This window comes from Cladophialophora immunda (assembly GCF_000835495.1).
Source record: "Cladophialophora immunda strain CBS 83496 unplaced genomic scaffold supercont1.4, whole genome shotgun sequence".
NCBI classification, from domain to species: Eukaryota; Fungi; Ascomycota; class Eurotiomycetes; order Chaetothyriales; family Herpotrichiellaceae; genus Cladophialophora; species Cladophialophora immunda.
The window spans coordinates 4,500,047-4,520,846 of NW_015622544.1; the positions used below are offsets into that span (position 1 = coordinate 4,500,047).

At 52.5% G+C, this 20,800-nt stretch overlaps 8 protein-coding genes across 9 annotated transcripts; 3 read left to right on the forward strand and 5 right to left on the reverse strand.

Annotated features, from left to right (window-relative positions):
• Nucleotides 1–681: 681 nt before the first annotated feature.
• On the forward strand, nucleotides 682–4,933 carry PV07_07901 (uncharacterized protein). The gene is made up of 3 exons (XM_016395018.1): nucleotides 682–2,231; nucleotides 2,287–4,132; nucleotides 4,189–4,933. Exons 1-3 carry the CDS (start codon nucleotides 1,800–1,802, stop codon nucleotides 4,341–4,343), a joined length of 2,433 nt encoding a protein of 810 aa, XP_016248437.1. The 5' UTR covers nucleotides 682–1,799; the 3' UTR covers nucleotides 4,344–4,933.
• A 599-nt stretch (nucleotides 4,934–5,532) lies between these two features.
• Nucleotides 5,533–6,060, reverse strand: PV07_07902 (uncharacterized protein; the record flags this gene model as incomplete). The annotated part of the gene is made up of 1 exon (XM_016395019.1): nucleotides 5,533–6,060. One exon carries the CDS (start codon nucleotides 6,058–6,060, stop codon nucleotides 5,533–5,535), a length of 528 nt encoding a protein of 175 aa, XP_016248438.1.
• Nucleotides 6,061–6,575: 515 nt separating this feature from the next.
• PV07_07903 (uncharacterized protein) lies at nucleotides 6,576–7,912 on the reverse strand (the record flags this gene model as incomplete). Its single annotated transcript, XM_016395020.1, has 2 exons — nucleotides 6,576–7,406; nucleotides 7,604–7,912. The coding sequence occupies 2 exons, from the start codon at nucleotides 7,910–7,912 to the stop codon at nucleotides 6,576–6,578; spliced, it is 1,140 nt and encodes a 379-aa protein (XP_016248439.1).
• A 128-nt stretch (nucleotides 7,913–8,040) lies between these two features.
• PV07_07904 (uncharacterized protein) lies at nucleotides 8,041–9,102 on the reverse strand. Its single transcript, XM_016395021.1, has one exon. It carries the CDS (start codon nucleotides 8,414–8,416, stop codon nucleotides 8,090–8,092), a length of 327 nt encoding a protein of 108 aa, XP_016248440.1. The 5' UTR covers nucleotides 8,417–9,102; the 3' UTR covers nucleotides 8,041–8,089.
• Nucleotides 9,103–9,447: 345 nt separating this feature from the next.
• PV07_07905 (uncharacterized protein) lies at nucleotides 9,448–11,029 on the forward strand. Its single transcript, XM_016395022.1, has 2 exons — nucleotides 9,448–9,768; nucleotides 9,820–11,029. Exons 1-2 carry the CDS (start codon nucleotides 9,685–9,687, stop codon nucleotides 10,912–10,914), a joined length of 1,179 nt encoding a protein of 392 aa, XP_016248441.1. The 5' UTR covers nucleotides 9,448–9,684; the 3' UTR covers nucleotides 10,915–11,029.
• Nucleotides 10,972–12,770, reverse strand: PV07_07906 (the record flags this gene model as incomplete). 2 transcript variants are annotated; one of them, XM_016395023.1, is made up of 5 exons in its annotated part: nucleotides 12,602–12,770; nucleotides 12,193–12,535; nucleotides 12,003–12,111; nucleotides 11,860–11,940; nucleotides 10,972–11,783 (listed from the first exon to the last, which is right to left on the reverse strand). In XM_016395023.1, the coding sequence occupies exons 1-5, from the start codon at nucleotides 12,690–12,692 to the stop codon at nucleotides 11,064–11,066; spliced, it is 1,344 nt and encodes a 447-aa protein (XP_016248442.1). In that variant the 5' UTR covers nucleotides 12,693–12,770. The 2 variants fall into 2 exon arrangements, with proteins under 2 accessions (XP_016248442.1, XP_016248443.1); XM_016395024.1 differs by having other exon boundaries at nucleotides 11,064–11,783; nucleotides 12,193–12,770.
• Nucleotides 12,771–12,869: 99 nt separating this feature from the next.
• PV07_07907 (uncharacterized protein) lies at nucleotides 12,870–17,566 on the reverse strand. Its single transcript, XM_016395025.1, has 5 exons — nucleotides 17,371–17,566; nucleotides 17,230–17,318; nucleotides 16,898–17,178; nucleotides 13,829–16,848; nucleotides 12,870–13,777 (listed from the first exon to the last, which is right to left on the reverse strand). Exons 1-5 carry the CDS (start codon nucleotides 17,395–17,397, stop codon nucleotides 13,523–13,525), a joined length of 3,672 nt encoding a protein of 1,223 aa, XP_016248444.1. The 5' UTR covers nucleotides 17,398–17,566; the 3' UTR covers nucleotides 12,870–13,522.
• Nucleotides 17,567–17,698: 132 nt separating this feature from the next.
• Nucleotides 17,699–20,729, forward strand: PV07_07908 (protein transporter sec23). The gene is made up of 4 exons (XM_016395026.1): nucleotides 17,699–18,041; nucleotides 18,094–18,144; nucleotides 18,193–20,339; nucleotides 20,388–20,729. The coding sequence occupies exons 1-4, from the start codon at nucleotides 17,940–17,942 to the stop codon at nucleotides 20,410–20,412; spliced, it is 2,325 nt and encodes a 774-aa protein (XP_016248445.1). The 5' UTR covers nucleotides 17,699–17,939; the 3' UTR covers nucleotides 20,413–20,729.
• The last annotated feature ends 71 nt before the right edge of the window (nucleotides 20,730–20,800 follow it).

A 20,800-nucleotide genomic window follows, 5' to 3' on the forward strand; every position in this document is an offset into this window, starting at 1 on the left:
GGCTCAGGCTGAGGCCGTGGATTCGCATCTGATCGTCCATCCACCCTGCAACTTGATGTACATGCTTCTCTTTTGCTACGCGAGAGAACAGCTCGATTAGCCCAGAACAACCATGTTCACCGTCCCGTAACCTAGTGCTCCTCACATGGAATGCCGCTCGGGATCTGGAAGCAGTCTCGGAAAGTCAAAAGGAAAGGATTCTAGGAATGGGCTATGGAGGCGGTGGCTTTCATGAGCTGGTCAGCGACTTTTTTGCAGAGTGTGGACGGATTAGGCTGGGTGGGCGTCGTTAGCGGTTGAAGGCTTGGAGAGAGCAGGGATGCAAACCGTCTATCCGGAGTCAGTTGACTTTCTGAATTACCCCTGAGAGGCACCGAGGAGGAAGGGATGAGAGAGGAGGGAGGAGAGATCAGAGCCAACCCCGCCAAGCCGCGGGCAGCCTAACCAGAGCGAGATAGGTTTCCTGGGTAGCTGGCGACGCCTATGAGGCACCTACGAGCAAACTCCGTGCAGCAGCAGTGGTAAGTAGGGACTTGCCTAGGAGCTACTCGTACATCAACGGGAGGAATCCACCCCCTCCACCCTCCTTCAGGCACTGACATGCAGCCTAGTGAGCCTGTCAAAGCTCCTCAGAGACCAACTTCTCCATATGCCCATCATCCTCCACTGACGCGGCTGCCTGTCTTGTCCACGCCTTTTTTCCTCCTCGTTTGCTGCCAAAAGTTTATTGCCAGATCATAGTCTAAACGGCCCCTCTCTCATTCCCCCTCCAGGCATTGAGGCCACCTCTGAGGTTTAACTGGCATGCACCCCAGGGCAGGGATTGCCAGGGCTCAGTCGTCCACCTCCAAGCCCCCAGCCAACTACTGCTCGAAAAGAAACCCGCCGTGAACCACCCTACCCAATCCAGAGCCACCCCCCTTCTTTCCCTTCCTCCCTCCCTCTTCACCAGTTCCTATCCCTCGTCTATCCACACATCCACACTTCCACCCATTCACCGTTCCCAAAAAATAGTCCTCCATCAACGCGCCCTGACGCCCTGACACCCTCCACGACCCTCTCTTCCCCCCTATCATTTCTGGCCATCCGGCTGCCGTCCTCCCACTCCCTTCATTCGTCCGCACGGCTGTTCCTGGTTCCTGACAGACTTCTGTCCAACACCACTCCGTGCCTCGCTGTTCGCTCGCTGCCATTTCTCTTATCTTCATCCCAGTCGCCAACCAGCATCCTCCACGCTTCCCTCAATCCACCCATCCTCCGTTGTCGCCCTCTGCAGTTGCATTCTTCAAGCCGCAATCCTCCATCTGCGCCGCCAGTCACGGTGCGCCTGCGCACACCTCAACCCACCAGACCTTCTCTTCAACGCCCTGCCTTGAACACCGCCTGCCCCCCGCCAGTTCATTCACAAGGGCTTTACCTTGCCGCGTTTCACTGTTCAGGATATCTGTAATCTCTGTCGGGTGGAGCTTTTCTGCTTGTGTTTGTTCGAAATCTGCATCTTGACAGGAGAAGAAGGGAGAAGAGATTATTTACATTACTCTCGCGCCGGTCGCATCGGACGTTTCCCACCCCCGTCGAAACTTCAACACAAATAATACTGCAATCTGCCCTTTCCAGTCCGATATTTCCAACCCGCCTGCGTCTGCGTCCCGGGAGGAAACGATTGTGCATCACCGATCCCAGATGACCTGCGGCCCGTTCTGAAACACGGCCGACGTCACAATATCATACAACCCCCGAGTTGCATATAGAGTTCAACATCCCGCCTTGGATTCTGTTGCCTGGCCCATAAAGAGTAGATGAGCTCTTCACTTCGTTCCGACGTGCCCAGGCGTGTCTCCAGCGCAAAGGACCGTTCAAGGTCGCGTCGATCCAGACAGGGTGCCGACATGGCGGTCGCAACCATGCTCCAGCCTGCCTCACGAGGCTCGACCTCGACAAACTCCTCCTTCGAACCTGTCAGCCGTACGAATACCTTCTCGAGCCATGATGGCGCCCGCTCCTTGCGACAGAGCAAACGGGTCAGCATGACCGCCCTCTATGCGAGCATGAGCGCAAAGGACAAAGACTTGGAAATCAGCGATGACCTCGCCCGAGCACAACGCTCACTCAGGGACTTGAAGGTCAAGATTTCAAACCAGTCCAAGAAGAATTTCGTCCTTGAAAAGGACGTCCGTTACCTGGACTCGAGAATTGCCCTGTTGATCCAAAATCGTATGGCCTTGGAAGAGGTAAGTTTGGACCACATTGGCCCGGTGTTGAACGTTGTGCTAATACCATGTCAAGCAAAATGAGGTGGCCAGCCACCTTGATGAGGCCGCCGAGCTCCAAGAAGGCTCATTCCCGAACGACGACAAGACTCAGAAATATGGCAACCTATTCTTCATGCTACAGTCAGAACCCAGGCATATTGCTCACCTATGTCGCCTGGTCACCATGGCCGAAATTGATTCTCTGTTACAGACCGTCATGTTCACAATCTATGGAAATCAATACGAGAGCCGAGAAGAGCATCTACTGCTGACCATGTTTCAATCGGTCTTGACCCATCAGTTCGAGACAACGCCCGAATACTCCTCCTTACTCCGCCAGAATACTCCAGTCTCCCGCATGATGACCACCTATACCCGGCGAGGCCCCGGGCAGAGTTTCCTCAAAGAAGTCCTCGCCGAAAAGATCAACTCTCTGACCGAGTTGAGCGACGTGGATCTTGAGATCAACCCCTTGAAAGTCTACGAGGCCATGGTCAAGCAAATCGAGGAAGATACCGGTACTCTGCCGGAAGACCTACCCCGGTCTGTGACAGCCGAATTTGCGGCGGAGAATGCACAAGTGCAAGCCATCATTACGCCACGCCTCAAGATGCTGACTGAAATCGCGGAAGGATTCTTGTCCGCGATTATCGAATGCCTAGAGGACACCCCGTATGGGATCCGTTGGATCTGCAAGCAAATTCGGAATCTGTCCCGGCGCAAGTACCCCGACGCCCAGGACCAGGCGATTTGCACCCTTATTGGTGGCTTTTTCTTCTTACGCTTTATCAATCCTGCCATTGTCACTCCAAAATCTTACATGCTGATTGAGAGAGTGCCGGATGAGAAACCCAAAAGGACTCTGACCTACATTGCTAAGATGCTGCAGAACCTGGCCAACAAGCCGTCCTATGCCAAGGAACCGTACATGGCCAAGCTGCAACCTTTCATTCAACGGAACAAGGATCGCTGCAACAAGTTCATGTTGGACCTGTGCGAAGTTCAGGACTTTTACGAGAGCCTGGAGATGGACAACTACGTGGCACTTTCCAAGCGTGATCTCGAGCTTCAGATCAGTTTGAACGAAGTTTATGCTACTCATGCATTACTTGAGAAGCATAGCACGGAACTGGCCAAAGATCCTTCTTCTCACTTGGGCATCCTGCTGCAGGAACTTGGTTCAGCACCACCGCAATTGCCCAGAAAAGAAAACAGGGCGATCAACCTACCTCTCTACAGCAAATGGGAGACCACTTTCGACGATCTCACTCACGCACTCGACATCACTCCAGAAGAAATCCACTTCATGGAGGCGAAGAGCACGTTTGTGCAAATCATGCGAAGTTTGCCGCAGAATGCCGTAGTCATGCGGCGCCCTCTTCGCCTTGACCGGGTGGCCGAAGCGGCGGGGACCCTTAAGAATGACGCCGTCATGGTGCGGAAAGGCATCCGGTGTATGGAACTTCTTACGCAGCTGTCCGAATGGGGAGTGATAGATCGTGCCGACGACTATGCAGTGCTCCGTGATGAAGTTGAGCAGGAGCTGGCCCACCTCGGCTCGTTAAAGGAGAAGGTGCTCGAGGAGACGGCCAAGTTGGAGGATGTCTACAAGACGATTCGCGATCACAACACATATCTTTTGTCCCAGCTCGACACATACAAGAATTACCTGCACAACGTGCGTAGCCAGTCTGAAGGCGCGAGAAGAGGCAAGACGGAGAAGGTGCGAGAGCTCGGCCCATACAAATTCACCCATGCACAACTGGAGAAGGACGGTGTGATTACGAGAAGCAATGTCCCCGAGAACCGGAGAGGTAATATCTTCTTCATGTTCCGGAGCCCCCTTGCCGGTACTTTCGTCATCAGCCTGCATTACAAAGGTGAGTCTCATGGTGTTGATAGGGGTGCAGTGGATTCGAGACTAACACGGTGGCAGGGCGTGCTCGTGGTCTCCTCGAGTTGGATCTGAAACTAGACGATCTCCTCGAGATGCAGAAAGATGGGCAGGACGACCTCGACCTGGAATATGTGCAATTTGACGTCTCAAAGGTCCTGACCCTCCTCAACAAACGGTTTGCGAGGAAGAAGTAGAAGGCGACTTGGGCCACCTCCATCAAGGCTACACGATAATTGGAGCACGAAAGCACGAAGAGCATATTCAGGCAGATATCTCGGAACACGACGGGGACGAGCGACACGACTGACTTGAAGCAAACAACACTCCCAGCGATTGACGACCAAGAAGCCGGCGAGCTGAGCGGGACATTGCCATATCGATTTTTGCGCTGGGCCCCTTTTCTACCCCCTTTTTGTTTTACTAGAAATCAAAGCGCGTCATCATTTTTTGTGTAACTGTAATATTTTCCACCGGGAATCTGTCTCGAGGTTGTTGTTGCTGTTGTTGAAGAGCGAAGGACTGTTTGTGTCTGTGTACGGTGCGTGTAATATATCAAAGGGGAGCACCACACCCCCCCGGAGACCCAGGACGGCAAGTTGTTTTTGGAATGAAGTAAAACATGAATTTTGTATTGCGAGACCAGAAAGGGGCGAGGCGAGCAAGTCGACAGGGAGCAGGGAAAGAAAAGGATGGGAAATAACCCTCATTGTACTAATAGGACGCCCCCTGGCTTTTGGCATTTTGATCACAGAAGATTTTTTGTTTTGCTTTGGCCCCCTTTCCCCGGGATGGGATTAAAATCTGATATCCCACGGAGTTTATCGCGCTCTTGATCTCTCGCATGTCGGTATCCCTCTCGGTCTCTCCTTGGGTGTGTCTCTCTCTATCGCTTGGATAGGACGGGTATATTGACATGGGCATCGTCGGATGTGTGGACCGTATAATTCGCCGTGAATTAAGTCGGTGAGTTGTGCTTTGTGTTCTCTTCAGTCTTCTCCCCTTGCGAGTGTGGTGGATTCAGAGCGAATGAGGCGACAACGTCTCTCTGCCTGGGTCTCCGATAACTCCAACGGTTCGACAGGTTCATGACGGCTTATCATCCTCGGAGACCACTCAAAGTCATTATCCAGCTCATCGAACTCTCTTCGCGTTTCCTCCTGTCTATGGGACGTAGGCGGACCAATGAACAGTTCCAGTGTGCTTGCAACGAACTGGCCCTTTCGGCCGGATATCCTCCTCCTGATTTGTTCTGCCCCCGCCGCTGGTTCACAGGACAACTCGGGTGCGAACGAAGATGGGGAGGCGTTGTGCAACTGGCCCTCGATCCAAGTGCTGTTCTCTTCTAATCGGAACAGGATCCAAACCTGCCGTGCCTGCCGGTAGTCAGACGTCGTGTGGAAATCTTCCTGCTTCATTGCTCGCCCGTGGATTTTGGCTTCGGGTAGCCAGTCGATGCTTTCGAGATCGCCCAAGAATTTGAAGTGGCTGGGGCGTCCCGACATAATCGTACTTCAATCCTCTGAATAGGCTTAGAAATTGCCATGGATCTTCTTCCGTCCGCAGGGAGAACTGCAAAGCCTTCACAAAGATAACAACCAAAGCGCACAATTCTTGCGACGCTTCGTCGGTCATCTTCCGAGTCTGACGTGACGTTGCAAAATAATCCTTCAGCGGGTCGTCATCGAGAATAGGGGGTCCAGGTATTGAGCGGAAAACTGCGACGAAATCGAATGTCGCCATGGCTGGAGCTCCATCATTCTCAGAACCATATTTCGATTTGCCCGAGGAAATGTTCCGACATAGACGCAAGATGCCTGGGAACTCCAAAAGGTTGCGAATGAGAGTGACCAGACCGGTCAATTCCTCCATGGTCACCCCGAAGGCCTTCGGGTGTGATGCAACGATGCGCATGCTAACGCTGAAGCCATCGGGAATGCTATGTACCTCCCTGGCCAAGCTCAAGCAAGAACTTCAGGTAGGTGACCAGGACGTGTTTGCATTGCTGTGATAGATCCAGATGTGCGTCTTTGTTGCAATCAATGGGAAACAAGTGTCTGCTACCGTTGTAGTGCTCGAATGCGTACCTCAGAGCGTACAAGAAGAGGAATGAATATCTAACCAATCTCCATTGAGGGTACATTGATTTCAGCAGTTCATCGACTAGAACAGGCGAAGGTTGTTCCCATGCTGGAATTGAAGACCAGCCATTTGCTGAGAGACCCCGAAAGCATGCGAGGGCAATCTCTTTGTGTCCCCCTTCTATGAAGGCCTGTCGAGATGGCGTGAGCAGCTGGGAACAGCCTCTAGGACTGAGGAAATATTCACGGACAGTCTCATGGATGACCTGAACTCTTGCGAATCGCTTCGGGCGCCCAGCAACCTCGAATGAGCCTCCAGAAACATCATTAATATGTCTCTCCAGATGTTCAAGATCCGTATCCATCGGGTTTGAATCGTCCACATCTCGACACCCCTTCCCATTCTGCAAGTTGAACGCGCTGTGAAGTTGTTGTAAGGTTAGGGGCTGAAAGACACACAATATCCACTGCGCAAAGGCGGACAAGCTCTTTGTGTCCTTGAGTCGAAGTCCCTGCTTTCCTGGAAATTTCGCCAGACAAATCGTCGAGTTCGACGGGAATCGAGTCGAGCAGCTCCTGCAATTGCTGCTTAGTTTTGCCTTGATCGAAAGCTTTGAGTATCCTTTTGCTGACCAAAACAGTCGACAGGAATACTCCATTGGCTCTGGATATTATTTCGTCTTGGATTGACAGCAATAGAGGATCCAAGCGGACTGGCAACTCAGATCTGACAAATTGTTTGATGTCCGTGCTGTTGTACTTGTCTGTGCATACCTCAACACCATGCATTGACAACATACTGATGGTGGGATAATGGTGGCTGCTCCAGCAGATGCTGAGCGGGACATTTGGCTGTGTTGCAATATCAATCGACCTTTCGAACCTGCGAACCATGGCTCGAATTTCCTCTTCTTTGCACTCATCTAGGGCGTCGATGAGGATCTCAATTCCTTGCGGCTGCTTCCGGATGATTATGGAATGAAACAATGATCCAATTTCTCTAGCCTGCCAAGTGACTTCCCGGGAATCACTCCTAGATTCCTTTTCCACGAATTTCGGGAGAAACTCGCATTTAAGGATAAGACTTTGGCATAGCAAGCTGTGCATCAATGCGAAGGTACAATCCAATTGGAGACTTTTCGTAAACCGCGCCACGAGCATCGAAGAAGAAGGGTAAAACTAGAGTGGAAGTAGCGTTGGCCGCTTGCGATCGCTGAGCGCAAAGGGTTTTCATCAAAGCACTCTTCCTCGACCCTGGTTTGCCTTTAATCCACAGCATATTGGTGGCTTTGGTGGCCCAACGTGCAATAAGCCGTCGTGTTGTATATCCATTCACAAGTATCTTGTAAGGGCGGCACAATGTTCGCTTCCCTTACTCCCATTGCTGAAAACGAGAACGATCGGAGACATCTTGTGCATGTATCTTGGTATCTGTTTCTCAAGTCGGTTTCCAAAGAATGTTGGGTTTCGCGTGCGTCTTCGGATGCAACAAGCTGGAGAGACGTGATCTCCTCAACTTGGTGATTCAGGTTGAGCACCTCCAAGCACTTTTCCACCGCATCCAAACAGCGATCATTATCCCCAAGACCGAAGACATTAGAAATCCTTTTCAAGAGACTGCGAGACATGGAATGGCCGATCTGAAAGTCATCAAGCAAGGCTGCTTGAAAAGGATCCCGCGACATATCGTTCCTTTGACCCAGAGGGAGCGCTGTAATATTGGATTCTGTATTTTCTTCAGAGCCGAGACTGCGAGTAAGCTGTAGCTCGTGCACAAGCACCCAAGTGATAGTCAAACATACGTAATTTCCACCTCCGAACGGAGCAGCCCATCCACAACCCTGGTGAAGCCAGTCTCTTCATCATTTGAAAAATCTGACCATATCTCGGTGGTTGGCATGGATGCCAATTACATTGTACCCAGGAAACGTCGCAGACTTCTTGGATACCACTTTTCCAGCCATCGCCAGAGGTAGTTCCTCATAAAAGCAGGTTATTTCTATGCCGCTGCGACTGTTTGGGACATCACGAAGCATGGCCAGGAACCTTTGTTGAATCGATTCGAGAAATTGATCATTGGTCTGTAGGGTTTTCAGCAATGATGGATTGGATGACTTGATGATGCCAAGAGCTTTCGTAGGGATAGATGCCCAGTCGGCCATCCAGCTCCCGGTGTGCGAAGTGCCCATGAAAATGATCCCTCTTGTGGCGGCGAAGACAGCTTTGAGGTGTTTTCAGGGTTGTTCCGTGACGTCAAAATCGTTTCCTTGCAAACAAGACCTCCGAGGCTGTGGGCCACGAAATTCAGCGGCCTCTGTACAGCATTGTATGCGGCCCTGTTCGTTGTCGGGTCGTTCAAGAAGTTCGAAGCGTGGTCGATCAGTCTGTTGGACGTTGCAACGGTACCTAGTCCGCGGGTTATATATGCGTCATATCCATAGGTTAAAATGCGTGATCTGCGGATCCTGGAGGGGAGAAGAGCTTGGGGCCAAGGCTGGAGCTGTCCTTCGGCTGTCTAGGTTGAGTCACGATTGCTGGTGAGTCCATGGATGAAGCAAGTATCGACGGCAGCGTTTGGGCAGTCGTGAAGAACCTTTATACGGTCCGGAAACGAATCGGTGGGGCTGAGTCCCGGGATAAATGGATTCGTAGCTACAAAAGTGCGTAGTACGGGCAGCCTCAGAACCCTCTGGGCTAACATCGTGCTTAGATGTGTTCCGGAACTTTGCTGCAAGTTTCCTCATTGGACACTGAAGACCAGACCTCAGGGGGATGTCTCCAAGAAGAGAGGGTGTGGAAGGAAGAGATCATAGGAGCCTGGCCTGGGGGGACGAGGCCGAGGAAATGGACAGATGCATGAGGTGGGCTCGAGCCAATGAGAATTTGTTGGCCATTCTCAAGCCCAAGACATGTTGCACTTGGCCGCTTTGAGTCGGGATCGACGTGCACAGGGCAGCAGCGAGGGATCCAGTCTGCTCCATGACTGCAGGTAGCTGCTAACGAAGAAAAGAAACACCTGTTAAGAGTGAAGAGACATTGCCGACGTTCGCTCAATTTCACTTTCGGAATCAACGTCGTCAATCTGGCATCGGCACAACAATAATCCGACATCCACTCACTTGCCTGCTCCGGTCCAATGAGAATCCGGCGGCGCGGCTTCGCACCGGATAATGGGGCCTTTCACTATCTCCTCCCTTTAGCAGCATCTCCTGAGCTACGGGTCAGACTGTTATCTCGACTACTACTTCTCCTATATTCATATCATCTCCTGCATCTCTCCTTCTGACCAATCCATCTACCTGCTCTTGTATCGGGCAGATCTTCAGTCACCTAGCCAATATGGACGTCCTAGAGTTGCCTGCTTCTCACATCTCCCTTCTCTAACACGCGTGACACCCATTTTATTCCTCAAGGCTCTTTTCATTGGGTAATCTCGTGGCGGACGCATCTTGCCATCATGGCAAAAGGGAAGAAATCAGCCAAAAGACCTCAATCACTATCCCCCAGGATAGCATTGGAAAATGTTGCCGAAGTAGACCAGGCAAGTACTGGACACGAGCATTCGTCATTGACATCTCTAACGAGAGCTCAGCACATCCTCGTAGCACAGCTTGACGGACTATGCGTAGTCGATGACTCCGGCATCATATCAGTCGACAAGACCCGGCCGGATTCCATTACTCAAAACGTTCGGGCAATAGAATTAGCGGCACGACCGAGCATTCCAGGCCCGGCAGGAGTGTTGAAACCGAGACCTGAGGATGACATGCTCCAGGTGATCTCCACGCCCGATCGTGGTCTCGCCGTCTTCTCAACTCGCAAGATCAAAGCCGGGACACTTGTGCTGGCCGAACATCCCCTAATCTCGCTGAACAAGCACGAGGAAAACGACTACAGCACGGTCGAGCGCGAATTCTCCAAACTGTCGCGCGCAGAACAGAAGGTCTATCTACGCCTCTTCGATGCACGGAAATCGCGCATGTCCCGCGTTGTCTCAATCTACTACAGCAACTGCTACAACTGCGAGGGCTTCAGACCCGGCGGCCAGGGCGGCTCGGCGATCGGTGCATTGTCGAGTCGTCTCAACCACAGCTGTGTTCCCAATGTGCAATTTTCCTACGACGAGGGTAGCAACGAGATGAGGTTTTACGCCATCCGGGACATCTCGAGAGGAAAGGAGTTGTCGAGTAACTACGACAAGTCGGTCTTTGAAGTGGCGGCCAAGAGGCGGAGAAAGCAGCAAATGTACTACGGCTTCGTGTGTCGGTGTGAGGCGTGTGAACCGAAGAACGAGTTCTGGGTCAAGAGTGATGAACGGAGGCTGGCCATGTACGACGCCGTCCGAGCCGTACAATGGTGCGAGAGGAGGCTGGCCGCAGAAGGCGACGCAGCAATGGTGGACAAAGCGCAAGTTGGAGAGGCTGAATTGGTGGAAGAGGCGTTGAGTTCCTTGACGAGACTCGAAGGGCTATTGTTGAAGGAAAGCCTCGTCGGAGTGCCCTTGGCCAACACTTACCGGAGCATGGCGAAGTGGGCGGAGAGGAAAGGTGACCACGGAGATGACGAGGCTGTCAAATGGAAGGTGAAGGAGCTCGAGATGTGTATTACTGCGTTTGGAAGAGACTGTCAAAGGACCAGGGACATTGAGGTCAAGTTGGAAGCACTCCAAGCTGGGAGAAGCATTTGAGGGGACCCACGGGGCATGCATATGAGATCTGTTCCAAATTAGATAGACCACATAGAAACAGAACAGGAGCAATCCTGAGTAGAATGTTTAGAGCAAACGGCACATTGTCTCTTTGACTCTAGGCGACCTCGTTCTACGTCCATGGACATCTAGTCCTTCTTCTCTTTCAGTTTATACGCCGCCTCCTCCAACTCGACGAGCAACTCCATGCACAAGGGATCCCCGGCCGGGACGATCTGGTTGAACAGCGTGCCCGCCACGCCGCCCTTCCTGTCAACCCACCAGAACAAGTTCGGCAGGCCCCCCCAATTGACGGTGCCGCGGTGTCGCCGGCCGGGGACATCCTCGAGGTTGACCGCCCCGGCGAGGGAGTGGCCGGCGGGGATGGCGCCCTGCTCCTGGGCGGTGCCGGCGGTGGCAGCGGCCGTGGCGGCCGTGGCGGCGGCGCTGGCGGGCGACTTCCACAGGCGGTCGCGGCCGCTGCTCCGGACGGCGCCGTGGAAGGCCTCGGTGCTCCCCGCGCCGATCTGCGGGCGGAACATCTCGTCGACGCTCTCCTTCTTCAGCAGCGGCCCGCCGTCCTGCAGCAGGCAGGCCAGCAGGCGGATGTAGTCGTTGGCCGTGCTGTAGAGGCCCGCGCCGCCGATCGCGTCGCGCGCCGTGGTGGGCCAGAGGGACGTGGCGGGCTTCGAGTCGAGCGCCTTGGGCGACTCGGCCGGGTTGGTGCGCTGGGCGGTCTCGTGCAGCGCCGGCATGGGGTTTGGGTGGAAGTGCTTGGTCGGGTAGAAGGTCGTCGACTTGGCCGCGAGAGGGCCCCAGATGTTTTCTTGCATGTAGGCGTCGAGGTTTTGTTTCGTCAGAGCCTCGACCTGCGGTCGGCCACCAGTAAGTATATGGAGGAGTGGTCGAGTATCAGCCTCAAGTGTCTGTCTAGAACTAACGTACCACTTGTCCGGCCCAGTCAAGACCATCGCTATACATCCACGATTCACCTGGCTGATAGAGCAGGGGATGCAGTGAGCCTTCCTGAAACCCTGGTAGTCAGCACACAAATGCCCCTGGCTCAAGACAGAGGTGAGCGGTCTCACAATCTTTCCACTGAACATGTTATCTGTTCGCCCCGTCGCAGCCGACCATCTCATGAGCAGCGGACTGCTCAGGTCATAGCAGAACCCAGACGTATGGGACATGAGCTGCCTGAAAGCCACGGGTTAGCGATGCCGGACTTTCAGAACTGTTGGCGCTCTAATGGGTGCACAAGCAGAAGGTGTTTCAGACCGTAGAGTGATCTTCCCCTTTACGTCTTCGTAGATGGGCTTCCCGGTCGGCTTCATCTTGTCCGGATCGGCTCCCGCACCACCTCTGGAAATGGCCTGGAGGTCCGGCTCGTCTGCTTGATCATCTCCCTCGAACCCAAGGAGAACTTTCAGGTCCTTCAAGACCGGTAGCACTTCGCGCACATCGTCGTCCAGACCAATCAGGCCCTTCTCAACTATTTGCATCACCGCGACCGAAGTCACCAGCTTGCTCTGGCTGGCGATCCATGTCAGGGTGTCTGGTGTCAATGGATCCGATCTGTCGACAGTCCGACCCCCGACCGAAGTACGGCAAAGGTCATTTCCTTGCAGGTGTCAATCGCCGTACTCTCAAAAGCTTTGGCGAGGATTGACGGATGGGCCTTGCTCACCTTCTCTGTCGACAGCAACGAAGGTGGCCCCGTGCACGCACCCCGTCGAAGGATCGGTGTATTTTCGGAGAATATCCTCGACCTCAGCCATTGTCGTGTGCGTGTGCGTGTGATAATAGAGGCTTATTCGCAGACGATGTCAACTACGCACAAGACCAACTAACTGCTGAGATGCATTATTAATACAGGCGTCACGCTGAACGCGAACTACGGGGTTATATCTCCATCTTCCAGGCCACCGGTACCGGTGCCCGGATGCCGAGTTCCTCTTCACTGGCGCCTCTGTGCAAACCTCCAACTCCACCTCCAGATCCATTTTCGGTAATTCCGGTTGTTAGGTTTGGCTGTTAATACCGGTGGAATGTCACCCATCGCCCACCTGCGAGTCGAGGATAGAACCTCGGCGAACAGAACCAATTATAACAAAAACAGGTAGACTTGTGGCCAGGCTCGAAAAGCCGAACCGAAAGTATGTCCTCCCGATGTCAAATCGGGTCTGGTAATCTGAGCATGATAAAGACTACATGCCTACAGACCTTGACTACCATGCAAAGATCCCGACGAGTCTCCAGGACATTGGAATTGTAAGCCTGACAAAAACTTTAGGGCCTAATTTCATGTGCAGGGAAAGGCAGACGCTTTCAGACCGATGTCCACAGAGCAAGGCTGCGGAATATCGTGTCGATGTTCCGAGGGCTGGCTGAGAGCGACCCCTACTTGCAGGGAACAGCCAACCTGGCCTCAGTCCCGACAGTCCGCTTTGTATCATGAATCTATGCCTAGCCTAGCGATGTGTTCTGGGCCGGAAGCAGTCCTGAGCAGTCACAAAGTTGTTGCTCCAGTGATACCTGTACTGGTCTGCGAGTCCCATTCAGAAGTCGTCAAATTCTTGGTAAGTCGTCACCTCCTTATTGCCTACTCTCACAGGCCCTTTACCCACAACCGCAGACCACTGGCCGCGGCGCCAATCTCGCAGACCTCGCAGACCTTGCACACCTGTCCTTGGAACTGGCTCTGATACTTGGCTCCATCGAACGGACATGACACGCTTTGTGCCCCAGTGTAGATTGGAGTAAAGGAGGCGGCGCAAATGTCGAAATCGGCGAATTGGTCGTATTCGATTTCGGTCTTGTCGCTAGACCCTGAACGCTCTGCCTGTTGTTTGATTTTCTTCGCCTGCAAAGCAAGTTAGCAATAAAGTCAGATAGGACCTCTCGAGATACTGACCTGGTCAACCAATTTGGCCGCGCCCCCGTTGGCAAGGATTCGATTTGCAAAAGACAAAGCACTCGAGTATTGCCTATTCGAGAAGGCCAACTTCATAGCCGCCATGAGAGCCAATTGTCGATGAGCGACCTCAAGTTTCGGCATGGTGAAATAAGCCGAAAGCTCGAGCTGTCGCTTAAGCTGTGCTTCTGAATCACCACCTGCAGCTGCGAGTCGACGTCTTTCAAGCTCGATGCTCATCGCAAGCGTGTATTCCATCGCTTTCGTAATGAGCGCCTTGGCTTCATCAACTTGCGCTTGTGAGCTAACAATATTGACGAGGAGTGATTGCAGCAGCCTCCGGAACGTTACAACACCCTGCTCCAGTTTGTTTGTCCTCATGGCCGCGTATCCCTCCTGAAGGTCAACGTTCGTGAGGGTCTCTAGATTCCTAGGAATGACCGGCAGGAGCTTTCGGTTGTCCGTCTCTTCCGTTGTGCGGCGAACGTAGTTCACAATAGCAGGCAAGCCAGCATTTGCAGGTAGAAATGTTTTGGACGCCTGGTAAATTTCCAGGAATCTCGACTTGAGTGGTTCGAAATGCACCGCCCCAACTTGACGGTTCAGTAGTTGCATGGCACTGTCGAAAGAGCCGGCTGCAACATGATCTGCTGCTAGCGGAGAGTTCCTTGACCACATATCTGCTTCTGAGCTGCCCGGTCCAGCAGCTTCCGCAGGTGCGTCAGGGTTGTCCACATTGACAAAATCGGAGTCATTTCCTGCGGTCTCGAGCCCGATGTCGTCGCCCATATCCCAGCCTTCGCCAGCATCCGCCTCCTCATCTGCTGCGAGTCCGTCACCGTCTGCAGCCACGGGCACGTCTTCTGTGAGAAGATCAGGGCTTGTTTCGTCTTCAACAGCCACTCCCACCTCGCCGAGGAGTGCTCTTTCGAACGAGGAATGTGATGCCTCCTTAACTGGCCAGTTTGCTTTGTAGGTAGGAACAATGACCTTTGGAGGAGCGAGACCTTCTCCGGACTCGGGCATCGAGATTTGATCTTCCGTCAACCCACAAAGCTCGAGTATTGATTGACATTCTTCGGTCAGTCCGTGAGACTTTGCAGTAAGATAAGCCAGGGGATACTGATCGATCTCTTTGAACATCTGTATCCGGCTCTCCACATCGCCGAGATATAGCGCATTTTGGAAGCGAGAGACAAAATCCCCCCGGTGCTCAGCAATTTTGGCCATTCTCGTAAGTTTTTCCTCGTCGCCTGTGCAGAGGTACAAGAATGAGAGTTTGTCGAAATTTCGAAGTTTTTGGTAGGTCATTTCCACAGTTTGATGGTTGCCGTGTACTAAAGCTTCGGCGCCTAAGCGTGTCCAAATTTTGGGCCTGTCCAATTCTTTGGCCATTTCTGTGGCAACGTCCAGGTTGCCGCATTCGATGGCGAGTTCGAATCTCGTCTGGGGATCCTGCACAAACTGCAAGGCGATTTCGGGATAGCCCTTCTTCTGTAGGTAAGAGATGATGCTTTGCCCAACCAGGGGTGAGGTCTTGATAATCTGGAGCATTTCATCATAATTACGCTTCACGAGCGCCAATTTAAATCGGTATTCTGTCGGGTCAATTGTGAGGACTCGAGGCTTGGAGGATCTGTCGAGGCAGTAAACATTGCGGCCTTTCACCTTGACGAGGTAGACCGTCTGGTCGAGCGTCCTAACGATGCCGTTGTCACCATTGAGCAGAGTGTATTTGATATGATTGAGCGTCGAGTAAAGCAGGACGCCAGAATCGTCCCAGGCGGCACTCTTGATTCTGATTGTCTCGTGCAGAGTGCTGACTTGCTCCAGGGATTTGTTTACGATGGTAACATTGTGCTTGCTGAGCAAAGCAGCATAGAGACCATCGTTTGACCAGGCAACATATTTGACGCCTGTAACACTCAGTTCTGCGAGCTGCTTCTTCTGCTGAATATCGTAGAGGACAACGTTTGTGGGAGAGATGAGAAGGAGACAGCCAGTGCCACCATATGTGACATCAGTCGTGCCGGTAGGTGCTTTGAAGGATTTGGTTGTCGAATTACTGAGGTCTTTGATCTCAACCAACTGGGTGGAAGAGCTGAAAACAGCAAAGCGATTGCGTGCCACAAAGACTGCCGCGTTACCTGATCCACGCTTGATGTCGGTAGGATCCGTAGCTCCTGTGGCATCTCGTGGAAGTGCAATCAACTCATAAGTGCCGTTGTCCGTGGGTGAGGTGACCAGAATCGACCGCTCTGCTGGATTGTAGGAGAGTGCACGAGGAGGCACCCAATTGCTGCCAAACTTCCTAAGTGACAGAAGTGATGGGGACTCGACACTTTTGATAAAGTCGTAAGATCGGACATGCTTATCCTTTGTGATATAGAACAGCTGATTCTGGTACACGGAGGACGCAGGTCGTTCGCGTTCAAGTTTGAAGACCATGACACCGTTGTCATGACCGGCGGCGAAGAGATTGATTTCAGGGTGGGCGGCAATCACCCAAAAACGATCATTCTCCCGCTTGAAGGATTGGACGGAAGTTCTTTTGTTCAGGTCCCAGACACGGATAGTTTTGTCCTCTCCCACGGACAAAATGAGGTCTTGATGTGGATGGAACAAGCATGCAGAGACATTCTGGAAGTGCCCTCGGCAGGTATCGACCTCCCACGCCTTGGTCTCGCTCATTCTCCACAGCTTGACAAGCCTGTCATCGCCTGCGGAGACGATCAAAGGTAGGGTCGGGTGGAAAGCCACCCAATTGACCCCTCGATCGTGCCCTTCGAGAACAAATTTGACGACGGCGTCGGTATTGCCGAACATATCAGCCTGTTGTTGGTTTGCCCGGGCCATTTGATCCTCGAAACTCATCGATGTGGGCGCCGAGTGTTTTTTCCGCAGTCCTGAAATATCCCATACCCGGACGGATTGGTCGAGAGAGGCGGAAACAATGAGGTCTTCCTTAGGGTGGAATTGTGCGCACATGGCATAGTGATTGTGACCCGTCATTGTGCAGACTGTTATAAGCGTCAGGGGGAGCTAAAGACCATTGAGGGTAGTACTTACTCAAAGACCGATTCTGCCAGTTCCAGATTCTGATTGTCTGGTCGTCAGAGGCGGAAAGTATCCAAGGCAACTCATGGTGGAAGAAGACTGTTCGGACATAGTCCAAATGGCCATTGAGGGTGAAGAGACATCTCCTCGTTTGGTAGGACCAAACTTTGATTTTGTAGTCGTCTCCTCCTGAGACAAAGAGTGGTTGTGTCTTGTGAAAATCGATGCCACGGACTGGTCCATCATGCTCTTCAAAGCGGTCAATCAGGGTTCCCATGCGATAGTCCCATAGTCTGTAGGGCAGTTAGTCTGGGAGCCGCAGGAGATGGTGTGAGGGCACGTACTGGATGGTGCTGCTATGCAAGCTGACGAGGATCCATGGTCGTTTTGGGTGGAAAGCTAAGCCCTTTGCACGACTGCTCTTGCTCTCAAACTGTACTCGAAGGTTAGAGGAATAGAATAGAGGGCAGACGGCCTAGGCTTGCCTTTGTGAGCATTGAAGGAGACGCCATGTTGGCCGCTTAGAGAAGAGTTCAATTTGCTGGAGTTCTCAACGATGGGTTGTAATCATGCTGCACCCCTCCTCTGCTGCGTCGATATCAAGATTTGTCCAGTGAGAACTGTCGCGGTTTTGAATTTACGTCCCAGTTGGAAAGGCATAGGTGGCTCCCTATGGGGTTTGGGTGCGGTGCTCAATTCAGTAGCAGACAAATCTCCGCAGCCTGACAGTGATCAGCAAAAAGGAAGGTACGGCGAGGCTGCGCAATGTGGGGACTTGGCCAGTTTATCGATTTCCACGACTTGTTAGTAGCAGTCCACTGTCGCTTTCACCCCGAACTTGCCAGAGTGGCTCACTTTGTTATTGACCATCACTACTCTACTCCACCAGTGTATTCCTTGTCAATTTGAGATTCAGCTGGGTCGGATAGGTGGCTTTCTCCCACTCTTCTTAAGCCCAGACCGTCGAGCCTGCGGTCTCATCTCCTAGCCGTTCGCTCACCCGGATCTGTTCCCATCAGCATGTGTTTGTGACAGATTAGACACACCTACGACAATGGACCAGGCTCAGTACGACGCGATCAAAGACAATTGGGGGGAGGTTGAGGACAGGGATGGCGTCAGACTCAGCTGGAACGTCATTCCGTCGACGCGCATGGTACTAAAGGACTCTGCGACGGTACTGAATTAAACTAATAACTATTCTTTAGGAAGCAAACCGACTGGTGGTCCCCGTGAGCTGTTTGCTCACTCCGCTCAAAGTGAGCACTCTGAACTCAAGGAAGTTTCTCGTGCTGATGGTCTGATAGGAACTGGGCAAACCACCACTTCCCTATGAGCCAGTTACCTGCAAAGCGCCATGCCGAGCAGTCCTTAACCCCTTCGCTAACGTCGATGTCCGGGCTAAACTATGGATCTGTCCCTTCTGTCTGCAACGCAATCCGCTACCTCGTCACTATGGGGATATCAGTGCCGAGAACATCCCACCAGAGATGCACCCTGCGAATACTACGGTCGAATACAAGCTTGCCCGACCTGCTCCTGCCCCACCCATTTTCGTGTACGTGGTTGATACCGCGATCGAGGACGATGGTTTACAGGCATTGAAAGAAACTCTTGTCATGAGTTTGTCATTACTCCCTGCGAATGCGCTAGTGGGTCTTGTTACATTCGGAACGAATGTTGCGGTGCATGAAATTGGCTATACCGAGTGCCAAAAATCATACGTCTTTAGAGGCAGCAAGGACTATGCCGCAAAGCAGGTTCAGGAGATGCTGGGGTTGGCCGCGGCCGGCTTGAGACCTAATATGCCACCAGTGCAAGGACGACCACCGCCACCGATGGGCCCTGCTGCTCGGTTCCTCCTTCCTGTCCAGCAAGCTGAGTTCCAAATTACCAATGCAATTGAGCAGCTGCAAAAGGACCCTTGGCCTGTCGCGAATGACCGCCGGCCACTTCGCTGTACTGGTGTTGCCATGAGTATTGCAGTCGGCTTGCTGGAGACGTCATTCCAAAACGCCGGAGCCAGAATCATGCTCTTTGCGGGCGGTCCGGCCACCGAAGGCCCCGGTATGGTTGTGGCTCCAGAACTCCGTGAGCCTATTCGATCACATCATGATATCGACCGCGACAATGTCAAGTACTTCAAGAAAGCCATCAAATTCTACGAAGGCCTTGCCAAACGCACTGCTCACAATGGACACATCATCGATCTATACGTTGGTTGTCTCGACCAAGTGGGCTTGCTGGAAATGAAGGGATTGGCAAATTCGACTGGAGGCCATATGGTCTTGACGGACAGTTTCACCTCATCACAATTCAAGCAGTCTTTCGTACGAGTCTTTGACAAAGATGAGAGCGACAATCTCCTGATGGGATTCAATGCGTCTCTCGAGGTTGTTACGACGAAAGAACTCAAGGTAACCGGTCTCATTGGCCACGCTGTTTCCCAGAATAAGAAGTCGAGTTCTGTCGGCGAGACAGAATGCGGTATTGGGAACACTTGCCTCTGGAAAATGTGTGGCATTGACCCCACATCCAGCTACGGTATTTACTTTGAGGTTGCAAACCAGGGTGGTCCAGCACCCATGCAGCAAGGCCCGCAACGGGGTATGATGCAGTTCTTGACATATTACCAGCATTCGTCCGGACAGTATCACCTACGTGTGACCACTGTTGCTCGCAATTTGAGTGGACCAACTGGGGACCAAGCTTTGGCACAATCTTTCGACCAGGAAGCCGCAGCCGTCCTTATGGCTAGAATTGCGGTCTTTAAAGCAGAGGTCGATGATGGGCCAGATGTGCTCAGATGGGTGGACCGAATGCTCATCCGGCTCTGCTCACGCTTCGCAGACTATCGCAAAGATGACCCAACATCCTTCCGACTCGACAAGAACTTCACCCTCTATCCTCAGTTCATGTTCCACCTACGCAGATCGCAATTCCTTCAAGTATTCAACAACTCACCCGATGAAACAGCATTTTATCGACATGTACTCAATCACGAATACGTGGGAGATTCGCTGATCATGATTCAACCCACTTTGGACTCGTACGGCCTTGACCACGAAGGTGGCCAGCCGGTCTTGCTCGACTCCGCCTCCATCCAACCACAGACCATCCTGCTTCTGGATACTTTCTTCCAGATTCTCATTTTCCACGGCGAAACGATGGCTGAATGGCGCAAAGCCGGCTATCAGGAGCAGGAAGGTTATGAGAATTTCCGGGCTGTTCTTGACGCACCCAAAGAAGACGCACGAGAACTCGTGCAGGATCGATTCCCTCTGCCACGATTTATCATTTGCGATGCTGGAGGGTCACAAGCCCGTTTCCTTCTATCAAAGTTGAATCCTTCCACCACCCATGCGACCGGCGGTTACGGTGGTGTTTCGCAGTCCGCCCAGACGATTTTCACTGATGATGTATCATTGCAGACATTCATGGACCATCTGATGAAGTAAGTTTTCCCTCCTCGTTGCCTTTGAATTACGCTAATCCGATTCAGACTGGCGGTATCTGGGTCCAGCTAGAAGCATGCAGTAGAGTCAACAATAATGGCGATGTGGACAGGGATGTGGGCGTCCGTCTCTGCTACGGGGCCCACGCATGTTGGAGGTCTCTCAGGACCCGGGTCCATGGGTCGACCGCATCTCCCTTTCCAAGCAATCGAGTTGAGCGGTTAGATGGCGGTAGAAAATCGACATGACACGAAATGAGTTTACACAAATGCACTTGATCCAAGTCATCCGTACCGTAGTACGTACCTGTCGAGCGGTATCTGCGCGAGTCATATCAGACCTTTCCGTATTGGGAATAATTTCACCCACAAGCCGAAGTCTTGGCAGTAACCGAAAAAAGTTGCTAGTTTTGGTTGCAATTTCGAGACCAGCTTCTCCCTGAGTTTTTCTATTCTTGCAG